General features: G+C 42.7%; 1 protein-coding gene across 4 annotated transcripts in view; it reads left to right on the top strand.

The window, feature by feature from the left end:
- Window positions 1-21,425, top strand: part of MYO5C (myosin VC) — a 109,163-nt gene extending 87,738 nt beyond the window's left edge. For 3 of the 4 annotated variants that reach the window (XM_050797915.1, XM_050797914.1, XM_050797917.1), the window contains 5 exons: window positions 1,220-1,370; window positions 2,360-2,642; window positions 16,849-17,023; window positions 17,852-17,932; window positions 19,524-21,425. In XM_050797915.1, the coding sequence (XP_050653872.1) occupies window positions 1,220-1,370; window positions 2,360-2,642; window positions 16,849-17,023; window positions 17,852-17,932; window positions 19,524-19,676 (843 nt within the window). In that variant the 3' untranslated portion in view covers window positions 19,677-21,425. Of the gene's footprint in view, window positions 1-1,219; window positions 1,371-2,359; window positions 2,643-16,848; window positions 17,024-17,851; window positions 17,933-19,523 lie in introns of those variants that run through there. The other variant, XM_050797916.1, reaches the window with a different exon arrangement.
- The last annotated feature ends 1,298 nt before the right edge of the window (window positions 21,426-22,723 follow it).

Raw genomic sequence — 22,723 nt, 5'->3', positions numbered from 1 at the left:
TTTTCACCTCTGCCTCTTACCACAATGTCCTATTCTTTTTTTTCTCTCTTTCTTTTTTGAGATGGAGTCTCACTCTCTCACCTAGGCTGGAGTGCAGTGGCATGATCTTGGATCACTGCAACCTTCGCCTCCCATGTTCAAGCAATTCTCCTACCTTAGCCTCCTGAGTAGCTGTGGCTACAGGCATGCACTACCATGCCCAGCTAATTTTTGTATCTTTAATAGAGATGGGGTTTTACTATGTTGGCCAGGCTGGTCTTGAACTCCTGACCTCAAGTGATCCGCCTGCCTCAGCCTCCCAAAGTGCTGGGATTACAGGCGTGAGCCACCATGCCCAGCCCCATAATGTCCTATTCTTAATTTTTTCTTTTTCTTTAGTCTCTTTGAACATGTTAAACATATTCCATTAGTTCACTTAGGCTACTATAACAAAATACCGCAGGCTGGGTGGCTTCAACAAGAGATTTATTTCCTCAGAGTTCTGGAGGCCAAACATCTGAGATCAGGGTGCCAGCATGGTCACTTCCTGGTGAGGGCTCTCTTCCTGGCTTGCTAACAGCCACTTTCTCCATCCCTGTGTCCTCACAGGACCTTTCCTGGGTGCATGGGTCAGGGAGAGGGAGAGAGAGGGCAAGCTCTCTCTGGTGTCTCTTCTTATGAGGACACCAATCTTATTAGATCACGCCACTATCCTCATGACCTCATTTAACCTCATTACCTCCCTAAAGGCCCCATCTCCAAATACAGCCACACTAGGGGGTTAGGGCTTCAACGTATGATTTTTAGGAGGACACATTCAATCCATAACACACACTTTAAAATATTTCAACTTTGTACCCTATAATTATCCGGTTATGAATCTCATTTATTGTATCCACTTACCTCTTCGTAGCAGTGTGTTTCCTTGGATGCTCTGCAGTTTTGTTTCATTTTCCTATACGCTTCCATGGGCTTTCTATGAGCTTTTCCACTTAGTCTGTAGGTTCCAGGGACAATGTTTGTAGGGAATTGGGTAGGACAATGATAGTGTGACAGACTGGGATCATATAGGAAATCAGTGCAATTTTTCTCTTATAGAAGGTACATGCTACCCCAAGCATCATGAACTCATTTGATATAAATCAGACATTAAGTTTTAAGGTAAAAGAGTTATAGTAGCTGATTATTAATTTCCTACATGTTTGTATTATTCTAATACTTTGTTTAAAATTACTTTTAGGAATTCATGAAGCATAATAGTCCACATCAGAATAAGAATTGCTTGAACAATTTTGACCTTTCAGAATACAGACAGATTCTCAGTGATGTGGCTATACGAATATATCATCAATTTATTATCATAATGGAAAAGAATATCCAACCAATAATAGGTAAGAAGAGAATTGATCACCAAAAAATATTTATAGTAACATTAAGACTTTTTAAAACATAAACTTGGTATGTGTAATGTGTGATTATGTGTAACATTGTTTAAAAAGTCAAGGAAATATAATCATGTATCTACCTTTTAATTCTTTGCTTGCTTAAAATGATTCCATAAATAATAGTACGCTGTTAGTAACTTTCTTTCTGTAAGGATGATTTATCCTGAAGGAAAAAACTTGGGGAAACTTCTACTACTGCTATTATATGTGGTACTTCTACTTCTTGGCTTAGCCAAGTATTTTTGAAATCCTAAAGCCCCATTCGAATTCTTGTATACTTTCCTTAATTTCCTGAAATTTAAATACTTTAGGCTTTAATGCCCAGGCCATGAGTTGTCACGCTAACCGCCTTTCTTTCCTGTGAGGCTGAAAAACGTGCTGCTTCAAACCTAGAAGACAAGCTGCAGCCCCGCTGGAAACAACCGTCCATTCCTACCCCCGACACACACCCTGCTGTCCCAAACCCTTGATTCTTTTGCTTTCTCTATCACAAGTACATTCACTGACTCTTGTAGAAAAATGTCCCATCTCCGCCGGGGGCGGTCGCTCAAGCCTGTAATCCCAGCACTTTGGGAGGCCCAGACGGGCAGATCACGAGGTCAGGAGATCGAGATCATCCTGGCTAACATGGTGAAACCCCGTCTCTACTAAAAAATACAAAAAAATACCTGGGCAAGGTGGCGGGCGCCTGTAGTCCCAGCTACTCGGGAGGCTGAGGCAGGAGAATGGCGAGAACCTGGGAGGCGGAGCTTGCAGTGACCTGAGATCCGGCCACAGCACTCCAGCCTGGGCGACAGAGCGAGACTCCGTCTCAAAAAAAAAAAAAAAGAAAAGAAAAGAAATATGTCCCATCTCCTGAAACAAACAGAAGAGCGTCGGGAACGTTCCGTGTGTCTCTCCTGGTGTGTCAGCACAGCCTCCCCGTCTCTCCGCAGTGCCAGGCATGCTGGAGTACGAGAGCCTGCAGGGCATTTCCGGCCTGAAACCCACAGGCTTCCGGAAGCGCTCCTCCAGCGTAGACGACACGGACGCCTACACCATGACCTCCGTCCTGCAACAGCTGAGTTACTTCTACACCACCATGTGCCAGAACGGCCTGGACCCCGAGCTCGTGAGGCAGGCGGTGAAGCAGCTCTTCTTCTTGATCGGGGCGGTCACGCTGAACAGCCTCTTCCTGCGCAAGGACATGTGCTCCTGCAGAAAAGGGATGCAGATCAGGTAAAACTCATAAACCGCCACTCACGCAGAGAGGCCGGTGGAAAAGATACTCTTAAAGACCGAGGCCACACACGCCTGACCCTCCTTGCTGTGGTATCAAACCCCTGTTTAGGCCCTACTGCTGTAGGGATATTCGAGTCACACTAAGAACCCCGGGATGCTGGCGCCCAGGGCCTACTCCCCTCGCGCCACACCCTGCCAATTTGATACGCTGGCCTAGCCGCTTTAACCGAGAACCAGTAAATGTGTATCTTAAATTCTGGCCCTCTAGGGTGGTCATGCACTCAACCAGTAGTGACCACCTTCTCTGAATAGCACTGCCAGGTGGAGAACACAGGAAACAAGGAAAAGTCGATAAGATCCCTGCCTTTGAGAAGCTTCTGAATAGCTAAATAATAATTAAAGGCAACTATGATTAAATCACAAACAAGTGGTGCAGGAAATGTATCAGAGAGGAGAGAGATTACAGATGGAACAGTTGGGGAAGCCAGAGAGTTGTGCCTTGAGTGATAAAGGAAATGGAGAAGAACGTTCCAAGCAGGAGTAATGGTCAGAGGCATTGTGGGGAGTGACTGAGAACCCCTGCTCAGGCTGCTTGTGGAGTAAGCAGAGGCTGGTGTGGGGAGCAGCAGGACCAAGGTAAAGAGGTAGGTTGAATCTACACTGGGAGGGTCTGGAATGCCAGGCTAAGGCATTTGGAGTTCATCCCGAAGACTTGGTAATCTAGTTTTGAGGTGTGTCTACTGTCTCTTCATTGAGAGACCATGGTCCCTGAGCTACTATTTGAATTAACACTGATCAAGTGATTGGAAAACACGTAATATAGGATAGATATTTAAGTTTCTTATGGTGTGTGCAGAAATTTGATACCTGTATCTGTTATAAGAACCTGGGGTAGTGATGATGGTAATGATGTAAGGGAAGGTGACAAAGAAAGTATCTATCATCATGCTACGTGAAATAAGCCAGGCACAGAAAGACAAACATCAGATGTTCTCACTTATTTTGTGGGAGCTAGAAATTAAAACAATTGAATTCATAAAGATGGAAAGTAGAAGGATGGTTACCAGAGGCTGGGAAGAGTAGTGGGGGGCTGGGGAGAGGTGGAAATGGTTAATGGTTACAAAAAAGATAGAAATAATGAATAAGACCTACTATTTGATAGCACAACTGGGTGACCGTAGTCAATAATAACTTAATTGTATATTTTTAAATAACTTAGAGGCTGGGCGGAGTGGCTCACGCCTGTAATCCCAGCACTTTGGGAGACCAAGGTGGGTGGATCACCTGAGGTCAGGAGTTTGAGACCAGCCTGGCCAACATGGTGAAACCCCTCTCTACTAAAATTACAAAAATTAGCTGGGCGTGGTGGCACGTGCCTATAATGCCAGCTACTCAGGAGGCTGAGGCAGGAGAATTACTTGAACCCCGGAGGCAGAGGTTGCAGTGAGCCGAGGTTTCAGTGAGTCGAGATCACACCATTGCACTCCAACCTGTGTGACAGAGCAAGACTCTGCTCTATCTTGCTCTAAAATAAATAAATAATTAAAAAGATAAAATAACTTGGAGTGTCATGGATTGTTTGTAACTCAAAGAATAAATGCTTGAGGAAACAGATACCCTATTCTCCATGATGTGCTTATTTCACATTGCATGCCTGTATCAAAACTTTTCATGGGCCAGGCACAGTGGCTCACGCCTGTAATCCCAGGACTTTGGGAGGCTGAGATAGGCAGATCATTTGGGGTCAGGAGTTTGAGACCAGCCTGAGCAACATGGTGAAACCTCATCTCTACTAAGAATACAAAAAAATTAGCTAGACCTGGTGTTGTACACCTGTAATCTCAGCTACCCATGAGGCTGAGGCAAGAGAATCACTTGAACTGGGGAGGCAGACATTGCAGTGAGCTGAGATCACACCTCTGCACTCCAGCCTGGGGAACAAAGCGAAACTCCATCTCAAAAAAAAAAAAAAAAAATTCATGTACCCCATAAATATATATACCTACTATGTACCCACAAAAATTTTTTTAAAATTTAAGTATCTTAAGTCAAAAACTAAATGTGAGAGGCATCCCTTACACCTTTTTAGCATTAGTGAAACTTTGGAGTTGGAGTCAATCCCCATAGACCATTCCCACAAATTCCCATGACAGCAGGGCATGGTTTTCAGATAGGAAGGGGTATTCAGAAGGACTAGTCTTTGCAGATCTTTATGTCTTCATTAAGAAATGAAAGAGTTATGTTTATTTCACAAGCTCCAAACAGATATCCTGTAGCCCTCTGTAGCTGGTTTCAGCCCTAAAGTAAAGCCACATCAGAGCCTTTCTTAAACTCAGTTCTCACTCCATCAGTGGATCCCCCAAGACTGAGTAGAGACATGAATGAAAAGGATCATGAGGGAGATCCATGACTCTAGGTCTTAGAACAACTTCTTTGAGGATAAACACCTGCCCCCCAGGTACCCAGTACTTTTTCCCTTCCACCAGGTGGAAGTGGCCATCAGAGAAGTAATGCTTTGATAGTGTTTTGCTCTGAGGAGCACGTGCATTTTAGTGGCTTTCATTTAGTCATTTGGATATTTGTTAATTGCCCACCGCAGCAAGACCTACAAAGAATTTGCAGTGGCTTTACAGTGAAAACATAAGCAATAAAATAATAAAATATGAACCCAAGTAGAAAACTAGAACCGGCCAGGCACGGCGGCTTATGCCTGTAATCCCAGCACTTTGGGAGGCTGAGGTGGGCGGATCACAAGGTCAGGAGATCGAGACCATCCTGGCTAACACGGTGAAACCCCATCTCTACTAAAACTACGAAAACATTAGCCAGGCGTGGTTGTGGGCACCTGTAGTCCCAGCTACTCGGGAGGCTAAGGCAGGAGAATGGCGTGAACCCGGGAGGCGGAGCTTGCAGTGAGCCGAGATTGCACCACTGCACTCCAGCCTGGGTGACAGAACGAGACTCGGTCTCAAAAATAAAAAAGAAAAGAACACTAGAACCAAAGAAAATTAAAATGTAAATAGCAGGCAGAGTAGCTTGAAAACTGGCTCTGGGCTTCCTGGCTGCCAGGACAAAAAGCAAAACATGATCAGCTCTTTAGTTTTATTGGGTATCATGAAGCAGAGTGATTCCTGGGAAGATACAAAGATTTTTTCCTAGTACCTAATTATTTTTTGTTCCTAGTCACAAATTACAAAACTAATGCCTCACATGGAACATTATCTCATAATCACCGCACTAACATTTTTACAGCAATTTCCATTGTGGCTGCTTTGCTCAGTGTCTCATGGAGACAGTTCTGTTAAAAACTAGAATAATGCAGGCTGAGGAGATCTGGGAGAATAGGAAAGGCACGGATTTGAGTCTTGAAGAACAAGTCAACAGACCAAAGTCAACAGACCAAGAATTATAGAAATGAGCACATGATGAAATGATGGAAAACTGAAGGCAGAATATGAACAGCCCCTTTGAATGAAGCATTCCAGGAATGATGGAAAAATTGGTTAGAAAGAGAGTGGAATGCGAGGGTGAGAAATGCATGGTTTATTTTTATTGTTTGTTTCTTTGCTTGTTTTGAGATGGAGTCTCACTCTGTGGGTGAGTGCAGTGGTGCACTCCCAGGCTGGAGTGCAGTGATGCAGACTCCGCCTCCAAGGCTTAAGTGATTCTCCCACCTCAACCTCCCAAGTAGCTGGACCCACAGGCGAGTGCCATACCTGGCTAATTTTTTGTATTTTTGCCTAAGACAGATTTTTGCCATGTTGCCCAGGCTGGTCTTGAACTCCTGAGCTCAAGCCATCTGCCTGCCTTGGCCTCCCAAAGTGCTGGGATTGTAGGCGTGAGCCACCGCACCCAGCTGAGAAATGCATCAGCAGAAGCTGCCACTACAGATTTTTTTCTTCAACAGGTTTGAGTTATGAATTCAATTGCTTTAATAGCTGTAGGACTCTTCAGGTTATATATTTGATCTTAGGTGAGTTTTGGTAGTTTGTGATTTTCAAAGAATTGGTCCATTTCATCTAATTTGTTGACTTTATGTGCATAGAACTGTTTATAATATTTCTTTGTCATCCTTTTAGTTTCTGCAGGATTGGTAGTGATATTTGTCTTTCATTCCTGATACTGGTAATTTGTGTCTTCTGTTTTTCTATTGGTCAGATTTGCTAGAGGCTTATTAATTGTATTGATTTTTTTCAAAGAACCAGTTTTTTATTTCATTGATTTTTCTTTTCTTTTTTTGAGGTGGGAGTGGTCTCACTATATTTCTCAGGCTGGTCTCAAACTCCTGGGCTCACGTAATCCTCCAGCCTCAGCCTCCAAAGGAGCTGAGACTACAGGCATGTGCCACCACACCTGGCTAAGTTTTAGAGATGCAGTGTCTCTATATTGCTCAGGCTGGTCTTGAACTCCTGCCCTCAAGTGATTCTCCCACCTCAGCCTCCTGAGTAGTTGGGATAACTGGCATGAGCCACCACACCCAGAATTTTTTTGTTTTTAATTTAGTTAATTTCTGAGATTGTCTTTGTCATTTCATTGCTTCCGCTTAGTTTGGATTTATTTTGCTCCTCTTTTTCTAGTTTCTAAAGGGAGAAGCTTTGATTATTGACTTTGAGAACTTTATTTTTTTCTAAGCATGTAATGCTATAGATTTTTCTCTTAGCACTATTTTAGCTCCATCCTACAAATTTTGATTTTTTTTTCCATTTTTGTTCAGTCTTAAATATTTTCTAATTTTCCTTGAGGCTTACTGTTAGACCCATGGATTATTTAGAAGTATGTTAGCTTCTAAGTGCTTGGAGACTCTCTTGTTATCTTTGTTTTTGATTTTTGGTTTAATTCCATTATGGCCATAGAACATACTTTTTCAGTAAAACTCTTAGAAACAGAAAGGAGAATGGTAGTTAGGGGATTTGGGAAGTGAGAAAAGGAAGTAGCTGTTCAATGAGTATAGAGTTTCGGTTTTATGAGTTGAAAGAGTTCTATAGATCTACTGTATAACAATGTACATATAGTTGACATTACTGTGCTATAACAATGGATAAGATGGCAAATTTTATGTTATACCATTTTTACTACAATTAGAAAAAAATCTCAATGTGCATACAGGTTGAAATGTACCATAAATTTTGATACTGAAATGGAACCTGTATGGACTTACCATTCCACCTTGCCTGGGACTTTCCCAGTTTTACTTTAAAAATAACAATCTCTAAATATTTTTACGTTTTTTAAAAAAGAACATACTTTAAGGCCGGGCGTGGTGGCTCACGCCTATAATCCCAGCACTTTGGGAGGCCGAGGCGGGCAGATCACGAGGTCAGGAGTTCGAGACCAGTCTGGCCAACATAGTGAAACCCTGTCTCTTCCAAAAATACAAAAAAAAAAAAAAAATTTGCCAGGCGTGGTGGTGTGTGCCTGTAATCCCAGCTACTCAAGAGGCTGAGGCAGGAGAATTGCTTGAACCCAGGAGGTGGAGATTGCAGTGAGCCAAGATCGCACCACTGCATTCCAGCCTGGACTACAGAACGAGACTCCGTCTCAAAAAAAAAAAAAAAAGAACATATTTTTTATTATTTAAACTCTTTTAACATTTGTAAAGATTTGCTTTTATGACCAAGAATATGATATGTTTTTGTGAACATTATACATGCAGTTGAAAAGAATATGTAGTCTACCCTTGTTGGCTGGAAGGTTCTGTAAACATCAAGTAGACTCAGTTTGTTGATGATACTGTTCTACTAGTTCTATTAATTACTATGAGGAGTGTTGAAGTTTCCAACTCTAATTATGAATTTGTCTGTTTCTTTTCTCAATCTGTCAGTTTTTGTTTCATGTATGTTAAAGCTTTCCTGTTTGGTACATACACTTTAAGAATTGTTACGTCTTCTTGGTGAATGTATTTCTCCTATCATTATGTAGTGTCCTTCTTTATCCCTCTCTGGTAATTTTCTTTTTCCTTTTTTTTTTTTTTTTGAGGCAGTCTCACTCTGTCACCCATGCTAGAGTGTAGTGGCACAATCTAGGCTCACTGCAACCTCCACTTCCCTGGTTCAAGTGATTCTCCTGCCTCAGCCTCCCAAGTAGCTGGACTACGGATGCACACCACCATGCCCAGCTAATTTTTGTATTTTTAGTAGAGACGGGGTTTCATCATATTAGCCAAGACGGTCTCAGTCTCTTGACCTCATCATCTGCCTGCCTCGGCCTCCCAAAGTGCTAGGATTCCAGGCGTGAGCCACTGCGTCCGGCCTCTCTGGTAATTTTCTCTGCCTGCCCCAAAGTCTGCTTTGTCTGAAATTAATATAACCACTATAATTTTCTTTTAATTAGTGTTTCCTTAGTATATATCTTTGCCTATCCTTTTACTTTTAACCTACCTATATCATATTTGAAGTGAATTTCTTGTAGGCAGCAGATATTTGCATCTACTTTTTTTTTTTTTTTTTTTTTTTTTTTTTGAGACGGAGTCTCACTCTGTCTCTCAGGCTGGAGTGCAGTGGCATGATCTCCACTCACTGCAAGCTCCGTTGCCTCCCAGGTTCACGCTGTTCTCCTGCCTCAGCCTCCTGAGAAGCTGGGACTACAGGCGCCTGCCACCACGCCCAGCTAATTTTTTTGTATTTTTAGTAGAGACGGGGTTTCACCATGTTCGCCAGGATGGTCTCAATCTCCTGACCTCGTGATCCGCCCACCTCGGCCTCCCAAAGTGCTGGGATTACAGGCGTGAGCCACCACTCCCGGCCGCATCTACTTTTTAAAAATCCAACCTGACAATCTACGCTGCTGCTTCTTTGTTTTGTTTTTGGAGTCAGGGTCTCACTCTGTCACTCAGGCTGGAGTCCAGTGGCATGATCATGGCTCACTGCAACCTTGACCTCCTGGGTTCAAGTGATCCTCCCTCCTCAGCCCCACAAGGAGCTGGTACTGCAGGCATATGCCATTTTTGTAGAAACAGACTCTCACTATGTTGCTCAGGCTGGAATCTATGCTTCTGAACTGTGATGTTTAGATCATTTTAATGTAATATAATACTTATATTTAGGACTACCATTTTATTAATTTCTGCTTGTGCCTTCTGGTTTTCACTTCTCCATTTTCTTTATCTGCTTCTTCTGGGTTATTTGAAATTGTTTAGTATCCCTTTCTAAATTATGTGGTTTTTTGTTTGTTTGTTTTTGTTTTTAGTATTATCCCTTTGATCTTTTTTTTTAGTTGTTGCTCTAGGGATTCCAGTACATATACTTAACTTTTCACAGTCTATTTAGAATCCATATCTTACCACATCAAGTGGAATGTAGAAATCTTACCATCATGTAGGTCCCTTTAGCCTCCCTACTTTATGTTGCAGTGGTCTTATATATTAGATCTACATACATCAAAAACTATACCATACAATATTATAACTTTAGTTTTCAACCATCAAACATATTTTAAAGAATTCAGTAAGAGAAGAATAGTCTATTATACTCAACCAGGTATTTACCATTTCTGTTGTTTCTTCATTCCTAATGTTCCAAGTCTCATTTTTTTCCAAGTCTCATTTTGATGTAATTTTCCTTCTACCCGAGGAAAGTATTTTAGTGTACCTTTTAGAGTTTCATTGACAATAAATTCTTAGTTTTCTTTCAGTTGAAAATGTCTTCACTTTACCTTTATTCCTAAAGGATATGTTTGTAGGATGTAGAATTCTGGATTGACAGTTGTTTTCTTTCACCATTTTAAAAATGTTTTACTTTTTTTCTAGCTACTGTAGTTTCAGATAAGAAATCCATAGTCATTTGAATTATTCCCCATAAATAATGCATCATTTTTCTCTGATTGCTTTTAAGATTTTTTCTTTGTCTTTAGTTTTCCACAGTTTGTGATGTGTCTGGGTGTGGATTTCTTTGGGTTTAGCCTGTTTGGAATTTCCCGAGCTTCTTGAATCTGGCCATTCACCAAATTTGGTACATTTTCAGCCACTATTTTTTCAGATATTTTGTCTGCATCATACTCTTTGTCTTCTCTTTCCGGAACTTCAGTGAACCAACTGTTAAAGACTTTTCATTATTGTCCCACAGGTCCATAAAATTCTGTTCCTTTTTCTTAGTTCTTTTCTTCTGTTCTGTTCAGATTGGATAATCTCTGTCAATCCTTTCAAGTTCACTGACTCTCCTCTGTCATCTCTATTCTGCTAGTAAGCCCATTCAGTGAGTTCTTTTATTTCTATTATTGTATTTTTCAATTCTAAAATTTCCATTTTTTTTTCTTTGTATCTTCTGTTTCTTTTCTGAGACTTTATATCTTTTGACTCATTACAAGAGAGTTTGGCTTTACTTTTTGGAGCATTTTTACGATGACTTCTTTAAAGTCTTGGTCAGATAATTTGAATATCTGTGTCATCTCAGTGTTGACTTCTATTAGTTGTTTTGTTTAATGTGAGTTGAGATCTTTCTGGTTCTTCATATGCCAATTTTGAATTGGATATTGGATATTTTTAAATACTGTATAATGAGACTCTAGGTCTTATTTTTTAGTTTTTATTGGGGTTTGTTTTTGTTTTTGTTTTTTGTTTTTTTGAGACTGAGTCTTGCTCTGTCACCCAGGCTTGAGTGCAGCAGCCCAATCTTGGCTCACTGAAACTGTTGGAACCGAACTGTCGATTCCTTCCTGGGCAGGGGTCACCGCGAAGGATCACCGACACGAGATTCACAGCAGAGAGTTATTTATTACTAGCGCGCTAGGGTCCCAAGCTCTAAGTTGGCCCTGGGACCCTGACTGCTTATTACAGGCTGTTTATATAGGCAAACACAAGTTCAAACACAGCTTAGGGCGCGAAATTCAAACAAAGCTTTAGGCGCGTGGTAATTGGGTCTGTCTATGGCCTGAGCAAGGTGTCTTGTTCTAATTGGTTAGAGCAGGACCTTATGAGGTTTTTTCCTGGAGTTGTTGATTCCGGGAACTTCGAGGCAGGGTGGGACCCCCGGAATTGGCAGGGTGGGACCCCATGAGGTTGTTTCCCGGAATTGGCAGGGTGGGACCCTATCACGGTGGGACCCTATTGAGGCAGGGTGGGACCCTATCCAGAGCCACCTGGTGTTAATTTTTTAAGTTCTTTTTTTTATGAGGCCTAGTTTCTAAGTTTTATGCGGCCTAGTTTCAAAACCTCCATCTGGGTTTAAGCAATTCTTGTGCCTCAGCCTCCCGAGTTGCTAGGATTACAAGTGCCCACCACCATGCCTGGCTAATTTGTGTATTTTTAGTAGAGACAGGATTTCACCATGTTGGCCAAGCTGGTCTTAAACTCCTGATCTCAAGTGATCCACCTGCCTCAGCCTCCCAAAGTGCTGGGATTACAGATGTGAGCCACCATCCCTGACCAAGACCTAAGTCTTTAAATCATATGGAGAATTATCAAGGGAACCCACCCCCGATGGTTAACGTGGGTTCTTTTCTATTTCCTATGCGTCTCGGCTGGTTTGAGAAATAAAGGGAAAGAGCACAAGAGAGAGAAATTTAAAGCCGGGTTTCCGGGGGAGACATCACATGTTGGCAGGTTCCATGATGTTCCCCAAGCTGTAAAACCAGTAAGTTTTTATTAGCGATTTTCAAAAGGAGAGGGAGTGCACGAATAGGGTGTGGGTCACAGAGATCACATGCTTCACAAGGTAATAAAATATCACAAAGCAAATGGAGGCAGATCACAGGACCACAGGATGGGGCGAAATTAAAATTGCTAATGAAGTTTCAGGCACACATTGTCATTGATAACATCTTATCAGGAAACAGGGTTTGAGAGCAGACAACCTGTCTGACCAAAATTTATTAGGCAGGAATTTCCTCATCCTAATAAGCCTGGGAGCGCTACAGGAGACCGGGGCTTATTTCATCCCTTCAGCTTCCACCGTAAAAGGCAGCTGCCTTAAGGGGGCCCGTCTATAGACCTACCCTCAGGGCGCATTCTCTTTCTCAGGGATGTTCCTTGCTGAGAAAAAGGATTCAGCGATATTTCTCCTATTTGCCTTTGAAAGAAGAGAAATATGGCTCTGTTCCATCCGGCTCATCAGTGGCCAGAAGTCTTCTCTCTCTTGTTCCCTGAACATTGCTGTTATCCTGTTCTTTTTTCAAGATGCCCAGATTTCATACTGTTCAAACACACATGCTCTACAATTTGTGCAGTTAACGCAATCATCACAGGGTCCTGAGGCGACATATATCCTCCTCAGCTTACAAAGAAGATGACGGGATTAAGAGATTAAAGTAAAGACAGGCATAGGAAATCACAAGGGTATTGACTGGGGAAGTGATAAGTGTCCATGAAATCGTCACAATTTATGTTCAGAGATTGCAGTAAAGACAGGCGTAAGAAATTATAAAAGTGTTAATTTGGGGAACTAATAAATGTCCATGAAATCTTCACAATTTATGTTCTTCTGCCACGGCTTCAGCCAGTCCCTCCGTTCAGGGTCCCTGACTTCCTGCAACAGAGAATGTTGATATTTTCATCAGGTGGACAATGCACTTGGGTCCAGACTGCAAGTTCTGACCATCCTCTATGTTTTGTGGTTCTCATGTCATTTCCATGTGTAAGGGTTTTGTAGTGCTCTTTGGGTCCGTTTCATATATGTGAAAAACAGTGGCCACCTTGGAACTTGGGTATGTTTCATAGTTTAGTTCTTAAAGTCTGTGTATGCTATTTAGGGTCAGATTCATGCATGGGCTCAGGGATAAACCCAGGAGTTAATAAAGAACTTTGACAAACTGCTTTTCCCAACTTTCCCAGGCTCCTCCCTTTCTGTGGCATTCCTATTACTTTCTGCCCCCTTTTTGGTGCTTCTGCTAGAAAACTGGAGCTTTCCTTGACTTGCTCTGCCGTGTACTTACTGCAGATGTCCCCATCTGGGGTCAAATGGTGACGGCAAAGAGAGAACCTTGAACCACAGATCCTCCAATTGGACAGGAAGTTTCCCTTCTCTTCGAGTTTTAGGTTCCTCCTGGCCTCCTTTGCCACCACTGCTGTCGACATGGGATCGGAACTTCAGCATGAAAGAATAGAGAAAAAGGAGAGGGAAGAGGTAGGGCATTGAGCATTAGGAGGCCCCTTTTCAGCTCCTTGAGCTAGAACCAGAGAGCTCCCCCTGGAGGTCTTTGTTGGCATTGATGCCCACCTCTGAGTTTCAAACTGTGGTGGTAGAGGCCAGTGAATAGCAGAGGGGAAAAGTGATTACCTCACTTTTGACTTGGAAGTACTTCAAATTCTGGTCATCTTCCCCAATATACCTGCTACTATTTACTTTTCCAAGTCCTCAAATAGCTGCCCAATGCATTCCATCCAGGATTTGTGGCTGCGTTCAGTGGGACAGACAAGATGGAGTATGGTTACTCCATCTCACCAGGAACTGGAAACCCACTACACATCTTTGAGTGGGAGAATTAATGTGCTCAAAATTCAGATTTTAGAATAGGCTGCGGCAGTATTTGAATAGGGTGAATTAGAAGGGCTGAGATGGGAGCCCCTCGAAACCTGTAATAAAAACTAAAAGGGCCAGGCGCGGTGGCTCATGCCTGTAATCCCAGCACTTTGGGAAGCCAAGGCAGGCAGATCACGAGGTCAGGAGATCGAGACCGTCCTGGCTTAAACACAGTGAAACCCCGTCTCTACTAAAAATACAAAAAATTAGCCAGGCGAGGTGGCAGGCTCCTGTAGCCCTAGCTACTGGGGAAGCTGAGACAGGAGAATGGCGTGAACCTGGTAGGCAGAGTTTGCAGTGAACCAAGATCATGCCACTGCACTCCAGCCTGGGCGACAGACCAAGACTCCGTCTCAAAAAAAAAAACCCAAAAAACTAAAAGTAGGCCAGGCGCGGTGGCTCACGCCTGTAATCCCAGCACTTTTGGGAGGCTGAGGTGGGCAGATCACAAGGTCAGGAGTTCGAGACCAGCCTGGCCAATGGGGTGAAATCTATCTCTACTAAAAATACAAAAATTAGCTGGGCATGGTGGCCGGTACCTGTAGTCCCAGCTACTCGGGAGGCTGAAGCAGGAGAATCTCTTGAACCCAGGAGGCGGAGGTTGCAGTGAGCCGAGATGGCACCACTACTGTCCATCCTGGGCAGCAGAGCGACACTGACACTCTGTCTCAAACAAACAAACAACAACAACAAAAACCTAAACAAAAGTAATAAGAACTCAAACTAGTGGGACAAAAGTAGCAATGCAAAAATGGGGGATAGTGAGAACCAATGCAAGATATGTTATCTCACACCCACTATCCTATGGAATAACATTAATTCAGCATCACTGTCCAAATGTTACAGCCAGAAAGAAGACCCACATGGGGCATTGCTAATCGTTAAGGTCAGAGCTGGGACTGATTTTATTTATTTTGAGAAAGTCTCACTCTGTCACCCAGGCTGAAGTGCAGTGGCACAGTCTCAGCTCATTGCAACCTCCACCTCCCAGGTTCAAGTGATTCTCCTGCCTCAGCCTCCCGAGCAGCTGGGATTACAGGCATTTGCCACCACACCCAGCTAATTTTTTGTATTTTTGGTGGAGACAGGGTTTGCCATGTTGGCCAGGCTGGTCTCGAACTTCTGACCTCAAGTGATCAGCCTGCCTTAGTCTCCCAAACTGCTGGGATTATAGGCGTGAGCCACCATGCCCGGCCCAGAGCTGGAACTGACTTTAGAGATAACTTTATTCAACACTCAATTTTTTTTAGCAGTTTCATTGGTATGTAATTTGTATACCATACAGTTCATCTGTTTAAAGTATGTAGTTCAGGCCGGGCACAGTTGCTCACACCTATAATCCCAGCGCTTTGGGAGGCTGAGGTGGGCAGATCGCTTGAGGCAAGGAGTTCAAGACAAGCCTGGCCAACATGGTGAAACCCTGTCTCTACTAAAAATACAACAATTAGCTGGGCGTAGTGGCAGGTGTCTGTAATCCCAGCTACTCAGGAGGCTAAAACAGGAGAATCACTTGAACCTAAGAGATGGAGGTTGCAGTGAACTGAGATTGGGCCACTGCACTCCCGCCTGGGTGATAGAGTGAGACTCCATCTCAAAAATAAATAAGTTAAGTATACAGTTCAATCTTTTTGATATATTTACATAGTTGTGCAAGTATCACCGTAATTGAATTTTAGAACATGTTCATCCCTCCAGAATGAAACCTTATACCCATTAACGGCCGCTCTCACCCCCACCCCAACTCCCTACTCCACCTAGCCTAGGAAACCATTAATATGTTTTCTTTCTCTACAGATTTTGCCTATTCTGGACATTTCAAAATAAATTGAATCATAAAATGTTACCTTTTGTGGATGGCTTCTTTCACTTACATAATGTTTGGGAGGTTCATCCGTGTAGCAAATATCAGCACCTCATTCCTTTTTATTGCTGAATAATATCCCATTGTAGGGATAATGCCACAGTTTGTTCTTTCATTCATCAGTTGATGGATATTTTGGGTTGTTCTCACTTTTGGGCTATTACGAATAATGCTGCTGTGAACATTTGTGTACAGGGCTTTGTTTGGACATGCTTTCACTTCTCTTGAGTACATATCTAGGAGTGGAATTGCTGTGTCATATGGTAACTCTGTATTCAATTTTGAGAAACCACCAAACTGTCTTCCACAACAGCTGTACCATTTTACATTCCCACTAGCAATGTTTGAGGGTTCTCAACACTCTCATTGTGCCCGGAGAGGTTGATTAACTTTCCAGGTTCACACAGTGGATTGGTAGGACTAAAACCCATGCCTCTTAACTCATAAACCCATGTGGCAGTTAGTGACAGAAATAAGAATAAAAACTGCAGTCGACTGAAAGAAAGCCTTCGCTAATTGAAAGATTTCTACCAATTCAGGAAAAAGAAAACAGTTTTTTATACTTATGGAAGTCTTCTCTTCAGATATCACTGTTTCTTTACTTTAATCAATTTTCAAAATTGTATTTCGTAAGTGATTGCAATCACTGTTCTTTGCTCAGATTGTCCCCAAAGTCTATAGCTGTTCTGGCCCCTCAGCCTAGACCACCGTGAGTCTTAGAACTCTGGATCAGGAGAGCTCATCATCAGTCCAGCTCCCTCATTTTGCAGATGAGAAACTGCTGAGCTGTGGTCTTAAGGATCTCAGCGAACTCTGGTACCCTCTTGGGACACACACGGGGCTCTAGCACCCTTCCCTAAAGTGTTCTCTGTTCTTCTGCCTTTCCCTCCAGGTGCAATATCAGCTACTTAGAAGAATGGCTTAAAGATAAGAATTTGCAGAACAGCTTAGCAAAGGAAACGTTGGAGCCCCTCTCTCAGGCAGCCTGGTTGCTTCAGGTCAAGAAGACCACAGACAGTGATGCTAAGGAGATCTACGAACGCTGCACCTCACTGTCTGCTGTACAGGTGACCGGACTTGCCTGGTGTCTCCCTGGCTCTTCCCTGACACATCAGTGCAGTGGGCATTGCCTTTCTTGGCTTAGCCTGCTGTGGGCACCCTGGTTCTGTGTGTTCTTTTGGGATCATACCTATCACCCATGGCCCACCCTTTTATCTATAAATATTTATTAAATACTAACACTAGGTCTTAAACACATAGAAATGGGCTGGGCGAGGTGACTCACAGCTGTAATCCAGCACTTTGAGAGGCCAAGGTGGGAGGATTGCTTGAGCCCAGGAGTTTGAGACCAGTCTGGGCAACATAGCAAGACGCTCTACCAAAAAAAAAAAAAAAAAGCTGGGGGTGATGGCACACACCTTTGGTCCCAGGTACTTGGGAGGCTGAGGCGGGAGGATCATGTGAGTCCAGGGGTTCGAGGCTGCAGTGAGCCAAGATCACGCCACTGCACCCCAGCCTGGTCAATAAAGGGAGACCCTATGTCAAAAATAATAATAATAATAATCACACACACATACACACAAATCTCTGCAATGCATTCCCTGCCCATTAAACTCACAAATGTGTATGTGGAGGGGTGGGCATGTGGGAGGTGGGGAGGCTGGAAGGGGCTCCTCTTACTGATGTCTGATTATCTGATTTGCCTTTGCTCCCTATGGCACTTTTCTCCCTTTGTTTTCTTTTCTTGGAAATAGGTAACATACAGTTCCTGAGCCAAATTATAGGCCAAAAGAACCACCTGTGCTTCCCAATGGTTCCCAATAACCAGAACCATTATTTTATGAACAGAGTTATTATTTTGCATGGTCTAACACCATGTTATGTACTGTTTGCAGATCATAAAGATCCTTAATTCATACACGCCTATAGATGACTTTGAGAAGAGAGTGACTCCATCCTTTGTTCGCAAAGTACAGGTGAGATTCTTAAGGATGTGCCTTTTAATTTTTATCTCCTAACTATGGTATAAGATGTTGATATTTAATTAACATTACAGAAATCCAGGATTAAAGTACATTTACCCACATATACAAATGGAAGGCACCTAGCTCAAAGATAAGCAGGAAATTTTCCTGTGAAATTTTCAGAATCCACCTTAGTCCAGGTGGGAAGGGAATGAAAACACCAAAACCATGATTCCCATGCTGTATTCTGTCAATATATCTTATTTCTTTTTTTTTTTTTTTTTTGAGACAGAGTCTCGCTCTGTCGCCCAGGCTGGAGTGCAGTGGCCAGATCTCAGCTCACTGCAAGCTCCGCCTCCCAGGTTCACGCCATTCTCCTGCCTCAGCCTCCCGAGTAGCTGGGACTACAGGCGCCCGCCACCTTGCCTGGCTAGTTTTTTGTATTTTTTTAGTAGAGATGGGGTTTCACCGTGTTAGCCAGGATGGTCTCAATCTCCTGACCTCGTGATCCACCCATCTCGGCCTCCCAAAGTGCTGGGATTACAGGCTTGAGCCACCGCGCCCAGCCAATATATCTTATTTCTTACTGATCTTTGAATACCATGCAAGTGGGCAGAGGCTGAATGGAAACCGAGATGATTTTTCTTTTATAATCATTTGTATAACCATTTTTTCTTATATAATCCCTAAAGTTTCTCCCCTAAGGAACGCTAGGGCAGCAGTTCTCCAAGTTTGGCTCAAGGATCCCTGGGAGTCCTTGAGACACTTTGAAGAGGGTCTGCAAACTCTTCCTTTTTCTGAATACATACCTGTGGATTTTCTAAATAGGTATCTGTGGATTTTCTAAATAGATACCTGTGGATTTTCTTCATGTATTTCAACCAAAATAACGTATCACAACAGATTGAATGCAGAAACGGATATATATGATATGTTATATATATATGATAATATGACATATATATTAAAATATGGCATATATAATGTATGATTATATATGATATATTAAGCAGACATTAAAGGGATTTGCAAAAATAGAAAATACCACTTCTCACTAAATTTTCTTTGTTTTGGAAACTTATGTTTAACATGTATTGAGCTTATTTTAATGAATTAATAAATCATTTTAATTACTAATATGGCAAATACTGATAGTCATACCCATATACACAAAAGCTTTTGGGGCCTTGGTAATGTTTTAGTATAAAGCAGTCCTGAGAGCAAAAAGGTTGCAAACCCATGAATGAAGAAGAAAGTTGGGTTCAATAAAAATGTAATACTTGACATCTACTCATGTTTGACCTTAGAATTATGCTGATTAGAATAGATTAGAATATAAAACAGATTTATGGTCAGCTCATCCCATGGGAAATTAACTTCTGAAGTGAAACAGGCAAGTTAATTGTTCATGAGAGCTGATCTGGAAGCCCTGGATAGACTTTGGAATTGTGCTGTTGTTAAAAAGCTCTCATGTATGTCATTTCACATGATGGTGCAAGGATTTCTCCACTAGAGATAGTTGTGTTTTGCCTTGACTTTCAGGTAGCAGTAAAGCAGAACATGTTAGTTTCCTTACTCATTTTTCCTCTGATTCTGATTCCAGGCTCTCCTAAATAGCCGCGAGGATTCATCACAGCTGATGTTGGATACCAAATACCTCTTTCAAGTCACATTTCCTTTTACCCCCTCTCCACATGCTCTGGAAATGATTCAGATCCCCAGCAGTTTCAAGCTAGGCTTTCTGAATAGGTTATAGCAGGAGAAAAAGTCAATGCACTTTTTCCTCAAAAGCTAAGTGAAGGTTCACTATGAGGGATGTGGTTTATTAATTGGCAATGGAAATTGGAATGTGATTTAAGGAAGAAAATAGACTTTTCTCAAATGGACCACATCATCTCTCACCCACAGTGACAGTGCTGCTGCTGCAATTTTGTAAGAATTCACACACACCAGCTGTAGTTGGAAAAACCATGTCTCACTCTCAAATCTCAGCTGGTTTTGACTGAAATTCCTGGAGGGCTTATATTTTCTTCCACGTGCCTCTTGATCTGTTCTGTCTGTGGCAGGGCTCTACCAGGAGGGAGTGAGATCTGGGGACACAGTGGCTTCCAAGTTTTCTAAGGTTCCTGTGAAGCCTGAGTACACTTACAAAGCTGCAAGTGGATTCCAGGGCTCAGTCTTCCAGGAAATAATCCCATCTGGCCACCATGGCCTGCCAAGAGCTCTCTCGCCCCATGCCTGCTGGGGACGGAAGGTTTTCATGAATTCGTTTTAATGAAAATGCCCTGATTGAGAAATGTTTATTTTAGAAAAGTGAGCCAGGCATGATGGTGGGCGCCTGTAGTCCCAGGTACTCGGGAAGCCGAGTTGGGAGAACAGCGTGAACCCGGGAGGCAGAGATTGCAGTGAGCCGAGATCGCACCACTGCACTCTAGCCTGGGCGACAGAGCCAGACTCCGTCTCAAAAAAAAAAAGTTTATTTTAGACCCTTCTAAATTTTTTTTTTTTTTGAGACTCCGGAGTCTAGCTCTATTGCCAGGCTGGAGTGCAGTGGTGTGATCTCGGCTTACTGCAACCTCCGCCTCCCAGGTTCAAGTGATTCTCCTGCCTCAGCCTCCTGAGTAGCTGGGACTACAGGTACACGCCACCACGCCCATCTAATTTTTGTATTTTTAGTAGAGACGGGTTTCACCATGTTGGCCAGGATGGTCTCGATCTCTTGACCTTGTGATCCGCCCCCCTCAGCCTCCCAAAGTTCTGGGATTACAGGCATGAGCCACCTCACCCAGCTGACCCTTTTAATTTTTAAGAGAGTGTTCAATCTGAGATGAATCATATGAAGTATTTTTATGTGTATATCTATTTTAAACTAATATATTATTAAAGCGTAATTGCCGTGCCATTTATCTTCTCTGAAAGAACTTCACATCTTACCTACCAACATATTCACCATAATTTTTTTTATTTTTTAATACCTTTCATACAATAACTTTAAAAAAAATCAGTTTAAAAAGGCAACCTAAATTATTTTCTCTCTCTAATCAGCATTTCAATGTATTTATTTTTAAATTTTCTCCAAAAGTAACTAAAAAATTAGGTCGGACCCTCCTTTTGAGAAATCTATGTTTCCCAAGTTTTATGGGAACTGGCTATTTCTTGTCCCGGCACACCTTCTCATTCCTTCCTTTCAGAGCCTAAAACCTCATTTGATAAGCACTCCTAGTCTCTGGCCTGTGGATCCAGTGCTGTTGTGTTACCAACCCAAGAATCCCAACTGCACCTTCTGCGTCTAACAGTCACAGGTGATAGCTGTGATTCTATAATACAGACTAGTGTCTTAGAGGTAGCAATAATACAGGATTATGAAGCGATATCACCCTGCTAATATGTAATAATATCTTTTCATATTATAAGTGATTGAGTTTAGTTCATTTCAATATATTGTACATGAAAAAATGAAAAGTAGAACTTTGTAATACTTTAATCAATAAAATTAATTACCAAATGAATTGGGTCAGATTCTTTCGTTGCAAGGAGATGACATGTCTCTTAAGTGCACAAGTTTTATGCCTTTCTTTAGGGTCACACTGAAAGACGCTAGAATCTTTACAGATCCATAATATCTCATTTAAAGTATATTAAAATGTGTAGAAAGGAACTAAACATGTCACAGTGCTGGCTCAGGCTGTGTCTCCAGGGTGCTTCCACACTGTGTCAGAATGAGGGGCTACTTGGTAGAGAATTGGCTGGATTTCTGATCCTGAGCTGTGACCTCCATGCCCTTTCTAGACCTTCCCCACACCATGAGGAGCCATCACGGTTGATTTTCGGCTTCCATAACTCAGGATTTATGCCTGTTTTACAGCACTTACCCTGGGCTGGAAGCCAGAAATGCTGCCCACTTCCTCTGTAGGCCTGTGAGCCCCAGAGGGCAGGTACCACATCCTCTGCATCCCTGCCTTCATCCTACTGCTGATGAGGTGGGAGAGAACCGACGGAGCCAAGTCCTGTTGGAGGACTGTGTGTGTGTGGCGGGGAGTCAACCATGGGACAAAGTAGGTCATGTTTGGGGACAGGGAGACCTGTGGAGGCTGAGGAGTTTATGTGTGGAAACATGGGGAGAGGGAGGCGCTCACCCCACAGGTCTTGATCAGTTCTACAAAGCTGACAGCGGCAAGGAGACCAAAATAGAGAAATGTTAAGAACATGCGGCCCAGGTGAATGTGAGGCCTGCTCAGTGAGTGGGCGCAGACACAGAGGTGAAACCTGCCAAGGTCTCCCTCCACAGTGGGGCTGGGCAGAAGGTTCCAGGGGTGAGTGAGGGATGCAGATGGCAGTGCGTGCCCAGCAGGGAGCATGGAAGTGCAGTGGGGGAAGAAAGCAAGCTGAGAAGCACTCTGAGAAGATAAGGAGATTAACCGGTGGGAGAGGTGCTTCACACCTCAAGCTGTGCGCCAGTCCTCACCTCTCACCGTCTGCTCTGTGGCTCCCAGTGCTGACTCTGGAAGGTACGTGCATGCTGACATTTAGTTAAAATACTCCAGCTTTTGAAGTGCTCGGAAAAGCATCCAGATGAGTACAGGCCACAGTGTTAGCAGGTCTTTGTGGTGGGAGCATGGGTGAGGGGTTTTGTTGCTGTTAATCTGTAAAATCTAATTTTTCTACAATACACATGAATTTATTTTGAAACAGTAAAGTGTTTTTTACATTAATAGTGGCATCAGGAAAAAGATTAAGCATACTTAAAATCACTAAGATAGTTTTAAAATTTGATCCAGATGACACATGACAACATAAGCCTCT

This window comes from Macaca thibetana, chromosome 7 (genome assembly GCF_024542745.1).
Source record: "Macaca thibetana thibetana isolate TM-01 chromosome 7, ASM2454274v1, whole genome shotgun sequence".
NCBI lineage: Eukaryota > Metazoa > Chordata > Mammalia > Primates > Cercopithecidae > Macaca > Macaca thibetana.
The sequence above is the reverse complement of the archived record's forward strand: the minus strand, read 5'-3'. Positions and strand labels throughout refer to the sequence as shown.